Below are 15,267 nucleotides of genomic sequence, written 5' to 3' on the forward strand. Positions count from 1 at the left end.
CTAACTGCTCCCCTGCTAGCCTGTTTGCCTCTAACTTCCCTCCTTTGCCAGCCTGGTCACCCCCTAACTGCTCTCCCCTGCAGGCCTGGTCCTGCCAATTACTCTCCCCTGCAGGGGTCGATTCCCCCCCCAACTGCTCTTCCCTGCAGGCCTGGTCGCCCCCAACTTTCCTGCTCTGTCAGCCTGGCCACCCCTAACTGCTCTCCCCTGCAGGCTTAATTGCTCCCAACTTCCCTCTCTTGCAGGCCTGGACCCTCCCAACTGCCCTCCCCTGCTTGCCTGATCGCCCACAACTGCCCTTTTTTGCAGGCCTGGTCTCCCAACTGCCCTCCCCTGCTGGCCATCTTGTGGTGGCCATCTTGTGTCCACATGGGGGTAGCCATCATTGACCAATGGGGGCAGCCATCTTGTGTGTTGGAGTGATGGTCAATTTGCATATTACTATTTTATTAGATAGGAGAGAAGCCTGGTACATGGGTGGGGGCTGTCTGGTTGCCCTGAAGGGTGTCCCGGATCAGGGTGGGGGTTCCCATGGTGTGTGAGGCGGCCTGGGCAAGGGACCTGTGGTGGTTTGCAGGCCGGCCATGCCTCCCGATGACCCAAGCAGAGGTCCTAGAATCTGGGATTTATTTATCTTCCATAATTGAAACTTTGTAGCCTTGAGCGGAGCCACAGCCATTTTTGTTGGGATTTATTTATCTTCTATAATTGAAATTTTGTAGCCTTGAGTGGAGGCCTAGGCTGGCCAGTGCTGAAAGCTTGTCTTCCACTATTACCAGGGAAACCGAAACCTCTTGCTCGCTCCATGGCTGCAGCCATCTTTGTTGAATTAATTTGCATGCCCGCTGTAAATAAATCCATCTGGTCTAGTGTATCATTTAAGGTTGTTGATTTTTTGTTTGGCATCAATCCATAGATGCTAATGGGGAGTTAAAATTTTCTACTAAGACTGTATTACTATCAATTTGTCCCATAATAATTTTTCTTGAATGGATTCATTCTGCTTGCTGATTTGCTATCACCTCCCACCTTCAAGGAATAAGGACAAAGGACTTGAATTAAACTAAAACAGTATTTACTAATATAAAATATTCAGCAAACTTGTTGCAATATTGATCCTCCCAAACAGTAGCTATCTTTTGTTCTTGAATGTACCCTAGTTACTTTCCTAAGTTGCTTTCTTAAGGGAGCATAGTAAGTCTATTTGTGTTTTTGCTGAGTAATGAACTTGGCACTCTGAGATGATGAGATCATATGGTTTCTCATCAAGTGTTACAGTATTAGCGCATATTATTAGGTCTTACATAACTCAGATGTGGTCTCAAAGTATTAGTCTGGTAGTCATAAGTGCAGAATATCTAGTATCTTGCCTAGGAGTTTGTGGTTCACGAAGAGCAGTCAGAGATGTGGATGAAAACTCCACACTAAAATAAGTCTCCTTTTATGTTAGAAATTGACCACAACTGCCTGTTGTTCCAGTTATTTCAGTCTCTCACTCAATACTAAGCCTGTTTTTCAATCTTACTAAAGCTTCCTGTTCCTTTTTGCCTGCATTTTCTCCCATTTCGTTAGCCCTCTTCTTCTATCCTGAACAGACCATTTCAATACCTCCCTCCCAACTTCGTGTTGCCAATATTCTTTCTTTAATTTTCTTGTCTTACCTTCACTCATCCTGGCCAGTGAACTTTCTACCTTTTGGACTGCTGAGCACAGCTAGGAAAACAGCACAATCTTACTTTGTAGCCTCTCTGAGCTATCAGCACAGCCTACTTAATAATCGGCAGCCTTTCTTGGGTAAGTTCCTCCTCAGTGAAATTCCCTGTCATTCTCCTTATTTTGTAAACTTGCCTTCTATTTTACAAAGGAAATTTAGGATGTTAATCTCTTTCAGCTTCTCTACTATGCTCTCTCCACATGTCCTTATTCTCTTCCCTTTCTCCTCACAGCATGAGGCATTTCTCCTCCTCCTGTCAGAGGTCAGATGTCTCACTTTGGAACTCCTCTTGAGTCTTCCCCTTTGCCTTGATCCATCCTTTATTTCCCTTTTCTTTCCCCCCTTCCCTCCTTCCCTCAAATATTATTTATTTAACCACAGGAGCCTATGTTTGGTCATTTTTGGTCTGGAGAAATGGTTCATGTCCTCAGGAAAGCTAAAAATCACTAGGTTTGGAAGTGTAGGTCTGGGAAGACTACAGTTCCCAGAAAGCCTTCAATTAGGATTGGCTTATATCCCAACCACCTGCCTATGTCAAATACGGTTTGTGAAATCATACAGATAGTTTCCCAACTTTGACCATATGTAGTACCTAAAAGTACTCTACCCTAAATTTATTGAGGATATCTTGGCCTAATATTCATACTTCCATTGTCTGCTGGGCTATAACCCACAGAATATATTTGTGAAGTGTTTGGCAAAAAGATTACTTATTAGAATGTCACCAGACAATAATGACTCTGGGGACTTACCGGTACCTGGATTCGTAGTACACGTGTTGTGGTAACATGTCTGGCATAAACAGAAGAGACCCCCCCCCCCCTTCCAGGTTTTCAAAAGGGGATATGAAACAGCTTGCTAGAACCAGCCAAGAGTAAAGGTGTCCTCTGTGTATCCCCATTGTCCCTTTTTCTTTTTTTTTCTTTTTCTTTTTTTCAAATTATAACCAAGTTTATTTAGAAAGTCACAGAGGTAGAAGTGAGCCAGATGGGCTGTAAAGGCTCAGGAGACAAGTTACAGGGGCTTTGAAGGGCCCTGGGAGCTTAGGAGAGGCAAAGGCAAAGGCCAGACTTCTGGGAGGAAGAATGGCAAGGGAAAGGCTCTGGAGAGGGAGAGCAAGTCCCCATTGCCCGTCCCCATCTCCCTCTTCTTGCTTGTTAGAGAAGCCAGGCCAGTCTAGAGTCCCAGAAACTAGAAAGCATCTATAATTGGGAGAAGCACACACTGGCTAGATTGGGAATACAGCCACTGTCAGGAGGTTCAGATACTCTATTGTTTAACTAAAACTTGGGGGGACTAGGGTGGATATCACACCCGGACCCAGGTGTCCCATGCCTTGGGTGCTCCCCCACCCAGAGCTAAGACTAGGAATGGCAGAATACTGCCTTGCAGCCTCTAGCTTAAGGCAGCCACTTCTACCTCCAACGCCTGCTCTCTGGGGAAAATTTTCCCCTATATATTAACACCTTTCCTGACCTACTGATTATAAACCTGTATACATCTATGTCATCTTACAACAGCAAATATCTCAAGTATCACATTTTCTTACTCTTTTTTAAAAAACATGTTTTTATTGATTTTAGAGGGAGAAACATCAATGATGAGAGAGAATCATTGATTGGTTGCCTCCTCCACACCCCTTACTGTGAATCAAGCCTAGATCTCAGGAATGTGCCCTTGACTGGAATTGAACCCGGGACCCTTCAGTCTACAGGCCAATGCTCTATCCACTGAGCTAAACCAGCTAGGACTTCTTTATATATTATTTAATTTCAGAGAAAGGTTCATAGGTTGACACTCAACCACTGAGGCACACCAGCTGGGTCTTTTTCATCTTAATATTTATGCCTGCCAGACATTCTTTACCTTTGTTTGGTACAGTTTATTCAGCTTACAGAAGATTTAGAGCACCTACTGTGTGCTAGATGTGTTAGGCATGGGCAATGCAAAAAGGAATAAGGTTCATTGCTGTTGGAAAGGAGCTTCTTATGTAGGGAAGAAGGTAGATAAGAAAACAATCTACCACAGTTTCTAACTAAGTAAACACTGTGGAAGATGCTGATACTGGGATGCCCAGAGTGCTTGGGGGGTTGGGCGAGGGGGGGGAGAGCAGTTTACATAAAGAAGTATAATTTGCCCAGTTGGGTGGAGTCAGAGAAGGCTTCCTGAACCCCACAGTACTCTGGGTTAAATCTTGAGAAAGAAAAGAAGCGGAAGGGTGTGAGAGAATAAGATACTCTGGGGAAACAGTTTAATATGTCTGGATAGGAGAGGAGGAGAGTTTAGTCTAGACCTATAGACAGGGACCAGGCTGGGAAGAACCTCATGGCATAAGCTCTGAATTTTTTCCTGAATGTAGTAAAGAGCCACTGAAGAATTTTAAGCAAGTTTTCATCAAATTTATGTTTTTAATATTTGTAGCTTCTTGTTGCTTTTTTCAAATATTGTCACATTTATTCTCTTTCCTTTGTAAGTGACATTTTAGATTTTTCCTTTGTTTATTTGGAGTGTTCTTATCTGTAACCTTCAGTGGAAAAGAAAGTTTAGATAGATCAACTATCAGTTTTGTCAATATTCTCTTTAGGGTATTGCTTGAATTTTGAGTTGTCTTTCTTAGTGAACTATTCCAAATCTGATTTTGTGTCATATTTACCAATGAACTCTAGTTTGGTGGAGTACATAAAGGGTACTACAATGAGTAATAAAAAATACCAGCCAAGTCAGAAGTCAAGCATCCTTTGTAAATTTATTAAAAAGGGACATGGAATTTCCAGTAAGCCATAAAAGATTAATTCCTTCAATTGCTTATTTAAATAGTGCTACATATGAGACCTTAAGTTGGTTTGCTTTTTAAGATAATTTAAAAATAGGCAGACCTTTGCAAATTAAACTAAATTTGGTATTTTTGTGCCGTCTACTTCACAAAATTATTATCATTATTATTGAGCAAAATTCACTAGCTAGTTGTGTGAAGTCTACCTCTAGCCATATACTTTTTTGGGCTATATTTTCCTCATTAAAATAATTCAGGGCTTGTGTTAGATGATTTATAAAACCTTTTTTATTTTATGATTTTTATATCCTACATCTAATAACTTTTTCTAATTATCTTTCATGTAGTGCTCACATGGTCTTCTGAAAGAAGCCATGGGTAGCTGTTGTAGCTGTCCAGATAAAGACACTGTCCCAGATAACCATCGGAACAAGTTTAAGGTTAGTAAAACTGCTTGAATTATCTCTCTTATTGCCTACTTGGATATTCTTTTACTTCACTTAATATAACTTACTTTTTTCACTTTTATCTCCAGATCCTTTATTTCCCTTTTTGTTCACTTTGATGATATTTTTTCACTGACAATTTTTTCACTGAAACTATCTTATACTTTCCCTTTGGTCCTCTGTATTTAATTAGCCACACAGTCCTGATATTACTTTCTTTAAGACACCATTTTATAGGTTCCTCTTTAGTCCTGTCACCACCTCTACTCATTGATTCATGCCTGATAATTTCTTAACTGGACCCTACCTTGAGTCACCACTGTGATCCGTCCTGCAGTTGACATCAGATTACTCTTTCATCATTCTGAAATGTCTATGGTTTTCTGTTATCGAAAAGCTAAATGCTCCATTCCTTACTCATCCACAGCTGTTTTGTGTCTCTTGTAGTCTGGCCTCAATCTGCTATAAATTACAGCCTTTGGTTTGTACAAACTTAGGTGTAGGTCATAACCCTGTTGCTTCATAGCTTTGTGATCTTGGATTATCACGAAGTCTTTGTTTAATTTTTTTATAGTATTACTTGCAGTTTAGGAGTGTTATGAGGATTAAGTGGGGAAAATACATGTACAACACTATCTAGTTCCAGGGGTGTAGTAAATTCTCCCTAAGCAATATCTGTTCTTCACAGTCTCTGGCCATTTTCTGAAACTCAGTAGAACAAGGCCTTATTTGAACATGAACTTATTTCCCCAATAGGAATTTGAGTTCCTTGGCAGATATGAACCAGGTATTATATTGCTACCTAATCCTACACAAACATTGGTTGGTGAATAAACTCACAAAGGAGTAAGTAAAAATCAGCAAGTGTATTTTCCTGACAAATCGGTGAAATATGAGTCTGACTATCAAGTAAAAGCATTAAGTTGGCACTAATTAACTTTCTCTTTTAGGTCATTAATGTGGATGATGATGGGAATGAGTTAGGTTCTGGCATAATGGAACTTACAGAGACAGAACTGATCTTATACACTCGCAAACGTGACTCGGTGAAATGGCACTACCTCTGCCTGCGACGCTATGGCTATGATTCAAATCTCTTCTCTTTTGAAAGTGGTCGACGATGTCAAACTGGACAAGGTAGGCAGAGCCTTTTTTTTTGCAAACCTTGTCACATTTGAAATAGTAGTACTATTCTTTCAGTTATTCTATACACAGTGCTTAATATTTTATCTTCTTCTGGTAGAAAAAAATTACCTAAATAAGTGTCTCATTAAGAAAAGAGATATAGTGAACTAGTCATTTAGCAAGCATTTATTAAGCACCTTTTCTGTGTCCAGAATTTTGATTCATATTAACTTTAAGATTTTCTGTAAATGATTAGTCCCAGCCAAGTAAACAGAGTTATGTGTTTTTACTGTTACAACTTATTGGGTAAAGAAATTAAATTTTGGAGTCCAACAATGCAAGTTTGATTATTTTGCTACCTACATTTTGAAAGGCCATGGGCAAGTTATCTCTATTTTTCTCTATCAGAGGTGAAGGATAATCCTTGCCTTATTATAACGATTAAGCATAACAGAGCCAGGGCCTATCAAATGGTAAAGGATCACCTTGGTAATGGTGAGTTTGGCTCCCCCTAGTGTTAAAAAGCAAATGAAGCAAGTGTGAAAATCTTATTTTTATCTGCCTTATTTTGGGTCATCTCCCTTAGACAAATGAAAATTATTCTGTGAACTTTGTTTTGGGTTTATGTTTTGAAATAGGGAATTTCAATAATTTATCAGACATTTATTTAAATGGCCTTTCTTGGTTTGGTACACAGAATGCTTATTTTATAATTGTATTCTTTAATAGGCGCTCCAGTATCTTTTTAAAAGATGTGGTAACCATTGTTCCCTTCTGGTTTATGTTTGTAGGAATCTTTGCCTTTAAGTGTGCCCGTGCAGAAGAATTATTTAACATGTTGCAAGAGATAATGCAAAATAACAGTATAAATGTGGTGGAAGAGCCAGTTGTTGAAAGGAATAATCATCAGACGGAATTGGAAGTCCCCAGAACACCTCGAACACCTACAAGTAAATACCCTTTTTCCTTCTTGTATTTTGATTAGCAGCCATTTATAGACTGTGGATATTTAATCTCTAAAATGTTAGAAATGTAAGAGTAGTGGTTGTCAGTTTTAAAAAGCTATCAGCTATAATTATAAAGGTATTTAACATTTTAAATATAATCACATTAACTGTTCCATAGTATCTAAAATGTGAATGGAATGTTGACATGGATGCTCACCACTGAGCAACACTGGCTAGGCCTTTCTTTTCCTTTTTATTAGTTATATACTTATCATTATCTAAATAATAAATCTGATTTCTGCTATATTTGCCAGAAACACCTTCCTTAAATCTGTCAGTGCAGATTGGATTCTCATTCATTTTTATTTTCTCTCCCCTGCCTCTGTATCCTGCTTTTCTTCTTAAACCAATAAACAAACAAAAACTCAGCTCCAGGGTTTGCTGCTCAGAACTTACCTAATGGATATCCCCGATATCCCTCATTTGGAGATGCTTCATCCCACCCGTCAAGCAGGCACCCTTCTGTGGGAAGTGCTCGCTTGCCTTCAGTGGGAGAAGAATCTACACATCCTTTGCTTGTGGCAGAGGAACAGGTAAGCACATGCTACCGTCTGACTTGTGTGGAGTTGAAGATTTTAGTCAGTTTGAATTTAGCTTTCACTGTTTGTGTATGACTTTTATAGTGAAGAATCAGAGGAAATATCAAATATTTGTTGACATGTGCTGAAATATGTGCAGGTGTTGAGAGAAACAGCATTAGAGTAGTTGGTGGGTTCACAGGAGAGTGCATCTATAGATAAAGCAGACATAACAGTGGCCAGTTCCCATTATAATAACCTCCAGTCAATTCAGAATTTATGCTACTGTTTATATTACAGCTTTTATGGTTAGTGGACTACTAGCAGGAAGGTAGATTTTGTTATCGATGTTTTTATAGAGCTATGTAATATTCCTAATCTGTTTTTCATTTGAGGAATGAAGTATCTGGTTAAACATTATCTATGTATTAGTTATGTATTTATCTTTTGTAAATCACATTGTCATTTATCCTTAAGAAATTTTTATTGTTTTAAAATTCATTTTTGTGTTCTTTACACAGAACATGAGTTCTTACATTATTTACTATAATTACATTTCTCTCAATTTTGCATTTTATTTTTGAGGTGTTCAAATTTTATGTATTAGGCTAAATTTTGTTTTAAAAAATATATTCTATTGATTTTTTACAGAGAGGAAGAGAGAGCAATAGAGAGTTAGAATCATCGACAAGAGAGAATCATCGATCAGCTGCCTCTTGCACACCCCCAACTGGGGATGTGCCAGCAACCAAGGTACATGCCCTTGACCCAAATCGAACCCGGGACCCTTCAATCCGCAGGCCAAACTCTATCCACTGAGCCAAACCGGTTTCAGCTACTAAATGTTTTTTATATTGTCTCTCCAAATACTGTTGAGCTTTTCATTATCATTTTAGTGATTGTTTCTTAGTAGGTAGTATTTATTTTATGTCCATGCATTTTTCAGAAGTCTTATTAAATCTAGTAGGGTTTATTTCTTTATATAGTCAAATCATTGTAAATAATGATAAGTTTGTCTTTTCCTTTTTAAAAAAATTAATTTCTTGATTTCAGAGAGAAAAGGAGAGGGAGAGGGAAAGAGAGATAGAAACATCAATGATGAGAGAGAATCTTTGATTGGATGCCTCCTACAACACGGGAATGTGCCCTAACTAGGAATCGAACCATGACCTCCTTGTGTTCATAGGCCAGTGCTCAACCACTTAGCTACACTGGCTAGTCCTATCTTTCCTTTTTAATATTTATTTATGAATCATGAAAATTTCTAGATACCACCAAAATGCTGGTGTTTTTTATTTTTTTATAGAATTTTTTTTCATATTTCACTATCAAGTATAATGTTTCAAGTTAGTTATTATTTTATCAAACTAGGAAAGTACATTTATACACCCCTTTTTATTAGTAAAAAGTAGGTACAAAAGTTTCAAAGAGATAGTATATTTTTAGACAAAAAAATAAAATTAACTGAGAAGATCAGACATGGTTTATATATTTACTAGAGGCCCAGTGCATGAAATTTGTACAGGGGTGGGTGTATGTCCCTCAGCCCAGCCTGCACCCCTTCTTATCTGGGTGGTCGGACATCCCTCTCACAATCCAGGACTGCTGGCTCCCAACTGCTCACCTGCCTCTGCTTGATTGCCCCTAACCACTTCTGCCTGCCAGTCTGGTGACCCCTAACTGTACTCCCCTGCAGGCCTGTTCACCCCTAAGTGCTCTCCCCTGCAGGCCTGCCCGTCCCCCCTCCCCCCCAACTTCCCTTCCCTGAAGGCCTGGGTCTCCCCCAACTGCCATCCCTTGCTGGCCTGGTCTACCCTAACTGCCCTCTTCTGCTTATCTGGTCACCCCTAACTGCCTTCCCTGCTGGCCTGATTACCCACAACAACTGCTCTCCCCTGCAGGCCTAGGTTCCCTCGCCCCCAACTGTCTTCCACTGCAGGTCTGCTTTCTTCCCCCCGCAACTACTCTCCACTCCAAGCCTGATTCCCCCCAACTGCTCTCCCCTATAGGCATGCTCCCCCCCAACTGCTTTCCTCTGTAGTACTGGTACCCCCCAATTGCCCTCCCCTGCTGATCTGGTCTCCCCCTACTGCCCCCTCTGCCAGCCCAGTTACCCCTAACTGACCTTCCTGCTTGCCTGGTCCCCCTCCCCCAACTGCCTTCCACTGCAGGCCTGGGTCATCTCCCCTCCTCCCCCCACTTCTCTCTCTTCCTGGCCTGGTTATCCCTAACTGCCCTCTCCTGCAGGCCATCTTGTGGCGTCTATCTTGTGTCTTGGAGTGACAGTCAATTTGCATATTACTCTTTTATTAGATAGGATTTAAAAAATATATTTTTATTGATTTCAGAGACGAAGAGAGAGACAGAAACATTAGTGATGAACCCCTGCCCCCTTATTGGGGATTGAGCCTGCAATCTGGGCATGTGCCCTGACTGGCAAACTGTTACCTCATAGGTCGATGCTCAACCACTGAGCCACACCCTGGCTGGGTATTTTTATTGTTTTAAGCAAGTTACTGATTCACTTTCTTGTTTTAGGTACATACCTATGTCAATACTACAGGTGTGCAAGAAGAGCGGAAAAACTGTGCAGCTGTGCATGTCCCGTTGGAGGCGAGGATTTCTAATGCTGAAAGCAACACTCCAAAAGAAGAACCAAGTAGTATTGAGGACAGGGACCCTCAGATTCTTCTTGAACCTGAAGTAGTTAGATTTGTCTTAGGACCAACTCCTGTTCAAAAGCAATTAATGGAAAAAGAGAAAATGGAGAAAATTGGAAGAGATCAAGTCAGCGGGAGTGGTGCAAATAACACAGAATGGGACACTGGCTATGACAGTGATGAGCGAAGAGATGCACCCTCTGTTAACAAGCTGGTGTATGAAAATATAAATGGGCTATCTGTCCCTAGTGCCTCCGGGGTCCGGAGAGGTCGTCTGACATCCGCCAGTACCTCAGATACCCAAAACATCAACAACTCCGCTCAGAGAAGAACTGCATTATTGAACTATGAAAATTTACCATCTTTGCCTCCTGTTTGGGAAGCCCGCAAACTAAGTAGGGATGAAGATGACAATTTAGGACCAAAGACCCCATCTCTAAATGGCTACCATAATAATCTAGATCCAATGCATAACTATGTAAATACAGAGAATGTAACAGTGCCAGCAAGTGCTCACAAAATAGAATATTCAAGGCGTCGGGATTGTATACCGACAGTCTTTAACTTTGATATCAGACGCCCGAGTTTAGAACACAGGCAGCTCAATTATATACAGGTTGACTTGGAAGGGGGCAGTGACTCCGACAACCCTCAGACTCCAAAAACACCTACAACTCCTCTTCCACAGACCCCTACCAGGCGCACAGAGCTGTATGCTGTGATAGACATCGAGAAAACTGCTGCTATGTCCAATTTGCAGAAAGCACTACCACGAGATGATGGTACATCTAGGAAAACTAGACATAATAGTACTGATCTGCCTATGTGAGCCTGGAAAGCATTACATTGTTTGCACCTTTGTGAACTTAAAAAAAAATGAAGATGCAAGTACTTCATTTTCATTTCTAAACACTAACTCCTTTTATAGACTGATGTTTTTTTTGTTTTTTTTTAATATTTCATGTGCTTAACTAAAGGGAATTAATGTAGAGCAGGTACTCATTAAAGAACACTAATTTCATTATATACAACTCATTACTGTACAGCAGCACTCCTATTTTCACAGTGCCTATTTAAAATGAGAGTTGAAGTGAGTGACATGCTGGTTGATTTTTATCAATATTCTGGACTTATGCATATCATTCATGCCTAAGTCATGGTTGGCATTTCAAACATTTTATAAAGCCTCTTGATAATGTGCATTGCTAACAGATAACTCTAGGCTTTGAAAGTAATATTTGTAGATTCACTGTTCATGGTATGTGGTGGTCAGCATGTAACATGAAGAATCCTTTATTTCGTTAATTGTAGGCTTTTTGACTTGAGCCAAACCATAGGTCAAGGAAATAGAAGTACCACACTCCTTATATACCCGTCAGCTCCTTTGCCTTCATCTTACTAGAAAGAGTCCTGTGTCCATGAATATGGTTTGTTATTGGTGTGTTGAAAGGCAGGGAAGAAGATAATACTGTGTTTATTCATCTCATGAGGTCTTTGGAAGGGCATGCCCAGATATCTTAATCAGAATTACAGTAGGCTCAAGAATCAGTCTCAGGTCACTTTATCCAAAAGCATTTGAAAATCTGAACCATGATCTTTTGAAAGTGTGTCTCCTATGGATTATTGACAATAACATTGTTCTGGAGGCATTTGTGCCATTAGATTGACACTCACCTTCAGTTTTTCTCCTTTGGTGTTTGGGCTGTTGTATTTTGTTGCTTAATGTCTTTTTCAATTTAAAATGTTTGAATTTGTATATAGTTTTTAAATTGGATTATGTGTTTATTGTTGTTTAGTTTGCATTTTTGTCAAATTGTGGTTTTGAAGGTTCATTTAGAACTTACTGTTATTCTATAACAGGGTTGCCCTTGTCCAGTATTTATTTATATGCTGTTTACTTTTCAAGTTGTTGATAAAAACATTCTCTCAGTTTTAAATTTTACTTGTGTCCATAGGTGATCTTTTTAGCAGCTGAGAAAAAAAAAAAAGGAAATTACCTTTAACACGCGAAGTTCCCGAAAGGTACTGTTTTCTCTTGGGCACTCTCCCCAGCACTTTAGCAGCGATTCCCTCAAGTCACACGGCTGCAGTTACACTTTGCCCACTGCAGTGCTCCTCAGCTCTGCTGTCCTTTCACTCCTTGTTGGATCTTTGATTATCCCTGGTTTCAATGGAATGTTAAGGTTATTGCCAGCATAGCAAGTACAGTGGAAGTCATGTAGCAATAAGATTGTCATAATTTAGGATTTAAAATGAATTGAAACTTATATAAACTGACGAGAGGTCATATGTCCAACTCTTAGAAATCGAGAATGTTCCAGTTTCCCAAACACTAGAGAAAACAAGAGAAGGTAGAGTGAAAAGAAGGTTAGGTAACCTTGCAAAATATTTTACCGTTTTCTCTAAATATGAGGAAGTTTGAGATTATGATCTGTATCTAACAGATGTAACTAAGGTTAAGTTAGCATGAAAAGATTTCAGTCATATAGCATCCAACCTGTTCAATAAAAAAACAATTATAGGACAGTGAATGGATTAGGAAAATTATTAGAATGGGACCATTATAAAGAAAATAAATTATTAAAGATGTCTATTATTTTCAGTGCCATTGGTTTATGTGCATAGCAGAATCTCTTCTCTTTTTTTCTGTGAACTTGGTGCTTACTAAAGTGTTCACTATTCTCTAAAAAGAGAGCAGTGGTATAGGTGTGCAGTTTCCATTTTTAATATATTGTTGCATTTATGTTTTCTTCTGAGTAGTTTGCTAATCGTGCCAAATTTATGTGATTTTTGTAATGTGGAATAAGAATTATGATGGAATTAGTACGCATGGTTTTCTCTGAAATAAGCAGTAGAGACAGAACATTAACCTCCAAATGGAAGGGCTGACCTATTTATTCATTTTGGAGGTTGGATACTTCATTTTCTTTTTCTCATCCTTTTCATTTTCCCTTCCAGATTCTAATTAGTTTTTATACTTTTTAGGTAACTCCAATGTAATCATTGCAGTTTATGCTTTAATAGTGTGTGCATTAAAAAAGAAAATGGAACCAATTTGTCTGCTAAGAATTTGAATTTAGGTACTATGAGTATTAGGAAGATGTACACATAAAACTGGTGTTAATTTCTAGACGTCTCTGGAAATCACCTGTGTCCCTATTTAATAAAAAGTAATGTAGAACACTCCTTTTCCTTTGCAGTAGTCTAGTAATGGGCATTAAGCTCTATCCTGGAAGAATGTATCTATTACTAGGTGCATTTTAGAATGAGTTATTTTATTGGGATATAATTATGGCCATATGTTTCAGATTTTCTGAGACAGACCTAATTTTAGATATTCTGTTCTGTTGCTAGACTGTGATCCTACTTTTCAGTTTTGGAAATATAATAATTATTCATATATTTTCCTAAATAGAATCTTCTTTTATCATTATAGATCGTAACAGCTTTTATCCCAGACCAGGGTTGGAAACATGGATATTGACTGTGTTTGTTTTTGTTTTTTAGTGCGTTTTAACTTCCCAGTTTCACCTTTCTTTAAAAATGAAATTATGGTGCCTTTTCTCCCTCCAGGAAGATTGGCAAATAGTTCTTTTATTTACTGCTGCTGTGGAGTGATGAGATATGCACTTTACTCTAGAAGATTCAGCAAAAAACTTTTCACTTCCCAGTATATCCAGAATAGATCACATTTGGGACTTAAGAAAATTTGCCAAGCAATCTTTTTTTATAGTTATAGTTATTATGTTAACTCCACAGTTCAATGTTATAAATCAAGCTAGAGTTTATCACCCCAGCCCCCAAAGAAATCTGTGGCACAACATATAAAAATGTACCTCAATAATGTTCTATTAAAAATGGGACAGGGGCCTTATGTTTTCATAATTTCTCAATAATGTGCCACCATATTTTTGCCTCAAGGTAAAAGTTTTAACAAGCTAAAAAGTACTTCCCACTTCCCCCTGTGCTGTTCCTAATCCCTAATGCCCAAGTGTTTTGTGCAATGTATAGTATGTATAAGTATATATGTATATGTACACATATACATACATTTATCTTTGAAATAGACATACCATCAGAGACAACATTCAGAAGTAACTGATGTATTGGCATCTCATTCATATTTCTGATATGTGAGGTATATGGTACTAATTACCTTTTCCCTGATGTTTGCCAAATTTGAATAAAGGCATTGGTACGAAATTCCAGAATGTATACAAAATGTTTTTGGCTTGAAAAATGAACAACTATTTTATTACCTACCACAATATCCTCTGCCCAAACCAGCACCATATCTATCTATCCTGTTCTTTATATCCCTATTCGCCATTCATACTTTCTCAGTTTTTGGGGGTATAACAATTCTTTTGTAGCATCACTATTGATTGCAATTCTATGACGGACTGGTTATTAATAGTACAGTAGTCACCGGTGTGCCACATTTGCATTAGTAAATGCAAAATATACATTTTATAAAGGACAAATTTTGTGTTATGTTTTTATTTTCATTACATTGTATAATATTGTAAGATTATTGTATGTCCTAATTTGCATTATAAATGTTTTTTTCCTACATAAAGGCATAGATATAGCAACTTTGTATAAAGGTAGCTTATTAGATTTTTAATTTTTTTCTTTTATATAAAATTGTCTAACAGTGGGACTACCATTGCCAAATTGTATATGAAATATGAATTTTACCCCCTATGGTTAATTTCTTTTATAAAACATTCCACATTTCTCTAATAAAAGACATAAGTGATACTGTACTATGCATAAATTGTATTTTAATGCTGTTTCATAACAGCATTTTAAATTTGCTTTGCATTTTTAATATTGGCAAAATTTACCACTGTTGATTAAAACCTTGTTGTATATGTAACAACATCTTTTGCCCTCTCTTCCTCCCCGCCCTTTGTTCTCTGTTTCTCCCTATCAGTGCCAACTTCATACATTTTGTAGCATGGCAATAAAATATAACTTTTACACTGAGGCCGAGTGTGGCTTTTTGGAGGATGTGGAAA

At 38.5% G+C, this 15,267-nt stretch overlaps 1 protein-coding gene across 4 annotated transcripts in view; it reads left to right on the plus strand.

Annotated features, from left to right (window-relative positions):
- Window positions 1–15,236, plus strand: part of FRS2 (fibroblast growth factor receptor substrate 2) — a 102,588-nt gene extending 87,352 nt beyond the window's left edge. For all 4 annotated transcript variants that reach the window (XM_045588238.1, XM_036458956.2, XM_036458954.2 and 1 more), the window contains 5 exons: window positions 4,835–4,927; window positions 5,884–6,070; window positions 6,850–7,008; window positions 7,435–7,598; window positions 10,122–15,236. In XM_045588238.1, the coding sequence (XP_045444194.1) occupies window positions 4,862–4,927; window positions 5,884–6,070; window positions 6,850–7,008; window positions 7,435–7,598; window positions 10,122–11,072 (1,527 nt within the window). In that variant the 5' untranslated portion in view covers window positions 4,835–4,861 and the 3' untranslated portion in view covers window positions 11,073–15,236. The remainder of the gene's footprint in view (window positions 1–4,834; window positions 4,928–5,883; window positions 6,071–6,849; window positions 7,009–7,434; window positions 7,599–10,121) is intronic.
- Window positions 15,237–15,267: the final 31 nt, after the last annotated feature.

The sequence above is a fragment of the Pipistrellus kuhlii genome, unplaced genomic scaffold, assembly GCF_014108245.1.
Source record: "Pipistrellus kuhlii isolate mPipKuh1 unplaced genomic scaffold, mPipKuh1.p scaffold_m20_p_3, whole genome shotgun sequence".
In the NCBI taxonomy this organism is placed as follows: domain Eukaryota; kingdom Metazoa; phylum Chordata; class Mammalia; order Chiroptera; family Vespertilionidae; genus Pipistrellus; species Pipistrellus kuhlii.